General features: G+C 53.7%; 1 protein-coding gene across 1 annotated transcript; it reads right to left on the bottom strand.

Moving 5' to 3' along the window:
• Nucleotides 1–487: 487 nt before the first annotated feature.
• On the bottom strand, nt 488–4,086 carry LOC119303067 (linoleate 9S-lipoxygenase 2-like). The gene is made up of 7 exons (XM_037580157.1): nt 3,804–4,086; nt 3,410–3,702; nt 3,081–3,303; nt 2,660–2,998; nt 2,322–2,407; nt 1,564–2,243; nt 488–1,472 (listed from the first exon to the last, which is right to left on the bottom strand). The coding sequence occupies exons 1-7, from the start codon at nt 4,003–4,005 to the stop codon at nt 701–703; spliced, it is 2,595 nt and encodes an 864-aa protein (XP_037436054.1). The 5' UTR covers nt 4,006–4,086; the 3' UTR covers nt 488–700.
• Nucleotides 4,087–5,943: the final 1,857 nt, after the last annotated feature.

Raw genomic sequence — 5,943 nt, 5'->3', positions numbered from 1 at the left:
ATTTTTTTTTATATCCTGTTTTTTTAAATCACGAACATTTTCTTAAAATTTGCGGCAGTTTTTATATCCTTTTTTTGCGAGTACACATGTATATACATGTGTTTATGAAATAGGATACAATGCAATTATGAGATGAATGTGGATGTGTGCATTATGAAAACACATTGAAAAAGAAAACCACCCTCAAACACGAAATACATGTCATTCTGCTGAAGAAACCACATGTAACGTTAGTATATAGGAGGTGGTTCCAAATAAGAAGCCACTTCTGATGTTTCAAGCGTGTGAGGCATTTTTGTCAATGCACCACTTACAGTGATATATCATTGCATGCAATTAGATATCCGTCTCCAATTCTAGGCACATTAGCGACAATGGCTTATAGGCGGACGGAAAACCGCCTCAGGCCCATGTACCGAGACCACCTTCAATGCCCGTTTCACTAGGATAGTCTGCATACGTTTATTAATGTTTCCTACTCTTTCAATTAAAAGAAGCATAACTCATCACTTTATTAATATATAATTTGGAAGGGAAAATTACATGAAAGATGATACATTGGCCAGTGGCTACCCATGCACATAACACTTGGGTGTCAAATGAGCACTAATGTACTGGATTATTTAAGCAATGTTGTTGCAAGCACGCACCCTAACATTTTTGCGTGCTGGCGAGAACCGACCTTTCTCCGAATATCTCATCAGATGGAGATGCTGTTGGGGATGCCCCTGGCCGTGAGCCCCTCGGCCTTGCCCGTGTGGTCGGAGGTGTTGGGGTAGAGCAACATGTAGGGGAATTGGGCTGGTCCATTGCGGTTCTTGAGCTGGGGGTTTCCGTTCAAGGCCACCACCTGGCTCTCGATGCCTTCCAGCCTTGTGCCGAACCGCTTGAACGCCTCCAGCGCCTTGGCATCCGAGGTCCACTCCGGCGTGTCACGCTGCCCGAGATAAATCTCGTCGGAGGAGTGCTTGGACAGGATCTCCAGCAGGGAAATGCCAATGATGGACTGCACCTGGTTGGTGATGGTGTGGATGAACACCTTTTCTGGGTCGCGGGCCAGCAAGGCGTACTCCTCGGTGTCCGGCTCCGGCATCGGACGACGGCTCGCTGACGGCTTGTTGGGGTGGTAACCTGCGTAGGGGTACTGCCCGAAGTTTACGGCGGCGTGCAGCGCGGACCCGGTCCAGATGATGGTGGCGCAGGCCTTGACCAGCTCCGCCACCGTCATCATCTTGGGCCACCATGCCGCGTCCTTGAGATCGCCGTGGCCGACCTCGCGTACCTCCTTCCACCACGCCTGCAGCTCCACGTCGCTCTGAAGCACACTGTCGCTGGTGTAGTAGATGGCCAGATACTCTGTCACCCACTGCTCGATGGCGGTCCAGATAGCGAGCCCATCCACCGCGTAAGGGTAGTCCTCAAGTAGCAGCCGCACCTTGTGCGGGCTAGATGGGTCGCGCACCGCCATGCCCCTGCAATTCATGATTAGTAGTACCATGTCACTCACTGAGGAACGGTTCTTCACATGATTAACCTGCTATATACGAAGAAAAACTTGCTTACCTCTTGATTAGATCGTCTGGTAGGGCCTGCTCGTTGAAGTTCCAGTCCTTGTACGTGACGGAGGACATCTCCATGGCGTACTTGCGCTGGAAGACGGTGAGCTCGATGATCCCGCCGGCGCTGACGAGCAGCTCGCGCGCCCGCGAGTTGATGTTCATTGTGTCACGGTAGTGCGGGTGCAGCAGCTTGTGCACCGGGTGCGTCACGCTCAGCTGCCGGTTGGTGGCGATGATGAAGGGCTCCATCACGGCGTGCGTGTTGAGCCAGTGGCTGACCAGCTGGTGATAGCCGTAGTCGTTGACGCAGACGTACGCCTTGGCGAGCTGCCATATCCAGGCCTCGACGCCGGTGGACGCCGGAGTGTAGACGGTGCTCTTGGCGGTGGTGAGGCCGCCCTGGAGCAGCGGCGTGCTCAGCTCGATGGCGACCGGCGCCAGTGTGCCGTCACCTTTGAGGAAGAGCAGAGTCCTGGTGGCGTAGAGGAAGGTGTCGTCGAGGTTGTTGAGCCTGACGAGGTACGGCATCATGTGGTCGTGGTGGTCGAGGATGTAGAGCCTGTTGCTGGAGACTGCCTGCTGCACGGTGAGGCCCTCGAGGCTCGACCCGATCTGCGCCTCGGTGATGGTGCTGGTGTGGTCGCCGTACTGGCTGGGATCCAGACTACTCTTGGGAGGAAACTCCTGCAATGCAATGGATTAGTTTTACCGTTAGTTTAGTCCATGTTTAATACATACTAGCACTTTTAATTTGGCTCTCACCGTCACACGGGTGATCATCATCGGGTTGACGCCGGCGAGAATCTCCCTTGCGAACTCGGCGTCGGTCATCCATGCTTTCTCGTCCTCTGCACGTGCGTAAATAGTCGAAATTATATTTATTTTTCTTCCAACGTTTGATGAATCCTATGTACCAGAAGTAGTTTATAGAATTATTTATATCTACTCCCTCCGTTCCAAATTACTCGTCGTGGCACCACGACGAGTAATTTGGAACGGAGGGTGCCACGACGAGTAATTTGGAACGGAGGAAATACGTAAGTAAGATATAAGTTTATTTCTAAGGGAAATAAGTAAAATATCAGTAGGTAGGTAGGTACGTTTGATGACTTGCGGCTTGGGGGGCTTGAGGAGGTAGTCGCCGCCCATGGGGATGAGGTCCTTGACGAGCTGGAGCGGGAAGCGCTTGCGCACCTCCTCGAGGGCCGGGATGCTGGGCAGCTTGATGCCACCCTCGTAGAGCTTGAGGATGTCGGCGAAGGAGTCGAACTCGCCGGGGGAGAGGTCGACGTAGGTGCGGATGGCCGGCACGATGCCATCTACCAGCGCCTTGAGCGAGTAGCCCAGGAAGTCCGACTTCTTGAGATGCCCGAACAGCTCGTCCCGCGGCACGTAGATGCTCTGCACCAGCGGCAGAAGCCGGCTCTCGCGATCAGGGTCTGCGCGCAATGGATTGTACTCATAAGTTCCAAGTAGAGACTGTGTTACTGATTGAGAAAGAGAAAGTGAAATAAAACGCACTGGTCTGTGAGAGCTTGCGGCCGGTGCGGCAGCGGCGAGGGTAGGGGAACTCCTTGGAGCCGCCGAGGATCTGGCGGGAGTCGCCGAGGTCGTTGTAGACGTCGTAGCGGTAGACGCGGTCGTGCGCCTCGTAAGGCCCCTGCTGGTCGTCCCCTCTCAGGTTACGGAGCTCGTCGTCGCGGTAGGGCTTCAGTGCCGCCGGCATCTTGGTGGGCAGGTACGTCTGCGCAGGCACGTACATACACGTATACTTAAATAAGTGGACATGCAAAAACGTACGTTGCATCCATTGAACACATGGATCATTGGCGATTGAAGAGCTCGCTCACATCATTGGCGAAGAAGACGCGGCTGTAGCGGTACTTGGCCTGCGGGTACACCCACGAGTTGGCGACGAAGACGACCTTGCCGTGGCCGGGGACGTTGTCGAGGGTGATGGTCTTGAGGAAGAACTCGGAGGCGTGGTTGTTCTTGACGATGATGGCGCCCGGCACGCCCAGCTTGTCCACCGCCCAGTCGAAGGTGACGCTGAACTTGTTCTCGCCCACCGTGATGAACGGCAGGCTCGTGATCCACTGCTCCAGGCTCGCCTCCGCGCTCACCTTCCCGCGGTTCCCGTTGTCTAGCCGAGCCACGTAAACAAACAAGCTAATCAGAGACTGCATTGCATTGCACGGGAAGATAAGTACGCAATGCTGAAGGAGAGTGCTCGATGGTGCTCACTGGAATCGACGATGGTGGAGCTGATGAGTTGGCAGGTGACGCCGCGGCCGAGGAACTCGGTGACATTGTCCATGACGGTGGCGCCCAGGTCGTTGAAGTCGAGTGCATTCTTGCGGGTCAGCACCACCGACCCCTTGAGCCGGGTCTTGCTCCCTGTGAGCCCGCCGATCCCACCGATGATGGGGAGACCGCCGCCGAACATCTTGGCGTACGTACGCTTCTAAGATGGAAGAACAGTGGTACGAGTGTAGTGCTAATGTTGCTTGCTGTGGATGGTGTGAGAGTTCTGGACGAGCAACCGGCCTATTTATAGATGGACGAAGGGTAGGGTGTGACTGTGAGCTTAGCGTTGGCTAGTGTGTATAACGTTATCCTAGTGGCCTACTGTTTGATTTGATACTGTAAAACGATTTGATTATTAGGGGATCAGGATAAGATCCTAATCGTACACAAGGGATAACGATTGGATTTTTTATTTGAAACAGGGGAGCAAACCCGGCTTCCTGGTACGTGCACTTCACACGCCCTCACCAACCCGGACCGCATACACGTGGAATGACATCTGCCTTAACGAGCTTCCAAGACTTGGGACCAGCAGCGTCATGGACGATGCGTCCCCCACGAGAGATTCGTGCGCCTCGCGCTCGCTCAAGATCACCCACGCCGAGCACGCCGCGGCAACGACCGCGGGCAGAAACAATAAGTGAATGTTTGGTTGCTCGCAGTCAACTCATGAAGGCCCCGGAGGAGTAAATTTGGCTCGTTTACAGCATCTACAAGCACAGTTGCCTAATATGAGTCATGATGCGTCCGGACACGGGACACCGGCGGGCAGTAGTGTCCAGACATTGCTAAGGATGACAATTTTACCCATGGATACAGACACCTGCGGGTACCGTACTCGTATGAACAGGGTATGGACACACTTTTATACTCATGTGTAGTATGCATATGTTACTCGTTAAGTCATGGGTAGGGTACCGGTACAATCTTGTATCCGCGAGTATACCCATACCCTGCCTGCTTGTGAACTAATGTTAAGTTGTCGTCAATTAATTATTAATTTTATGTGACTTTTCTACTCCTATTGACTTATGAGTATGTTGTACCCATCTACCGGTTATTGAGCTAAGATAATTGTTTTTTTTGTCAAATTTGCTATCAATGTGGGTAAAAATGTGAACAACTCGTGTGCTATTTCTTCTACCCGCTGGGTACCCAACGGGTACGAGTACCCGTCGGGTATGAGTATGGGTAAAGTTTCATACCCATGGATACGTATATAGGTAGAATTTTGTATCCACTGACTATACGGGTATGGGTATGGTATTGCTCTATCCTGTCCATACCCTATCCATTGCCATCCTTAGACATTGCTCATTTTTTGCTGTTCACAAGTTCACAACCTAGACCTCATACGCCCGAACCAACTCCATACAATGCATGCAACCACGTAAACAACACAACGAGCGAGTTTGGTTGCCCGCATCGAGACCAACCAGGCCCGCGCGATGCAGCATCTTTTTGGAGGTAAGCTGTTTGGTTGCACGTATATATTGTTGGGCCTGCATAGCACAGTTTTTAAAGCACCTCTAGGCCTGGCTCACTGGAAACGGTCGAATCGGCAGTTTCTTGCGAGCTAGGCCGGAGCGATGGTCTTGAGCGCACGTGGGTGGCTCGGCTCGTACGTGTTTACAGATAATCACCTCCCTAACCTTCCCCAATCCCTCTCCTCGCTGAGCACCTCATCTCCAAGCACACATTCGCCTACTTCGCTCGCCAGGCCGGTCGCGCCTCCTGCCGCCAGCCGCCGGCGCAGGCGCGAGCGTCCCATCGCCGGATCTCCGCCGAACTCGCCCTCCGTCGGCGCACGCTCATCGTCGACACGGGCAGCAACCTCATCTGGACGCAGTGCGAGCTGTCGCGCGACCACGCGACGAGGCAGCGCGAGCCGCCTTTCTACGACCCCCGCAAGTCATCCTCCTTCTCCTTCCTCCCCTGTGACAGCAGGCTGTGCCAGGCGGGCCAGTTCAGCGGCAAGAACTGCACCGGGAGCAGGTGCATGTACGACGAGCTTTACGGCAGCGCCAAGGCTGACGGCGTCCTCGCGTCCAAGACCTTCACCTTCGACGTGCAGCTT

The sequence above is a fragment of the Triticum dicoccoides genome, chromosome 5A, assembly GCF_002162155.2.
Source record: "Triticum dicoccoides isolate Atlit2015 ecotype Zavitan chromosome 5A, WEW_v2.0, whole genome shotgun sequence".
NCBI classification, from domain to species: domain Eukaryota; kingdom Viridiplantae; phylum Streptophyta; class Magnoliopsida; order Poales; family Poaceae; genus Triticum; species Triticum dicoccoides.
This window is presented reverse-complemented; position numbering and strand designations above follow the sequence as displayed.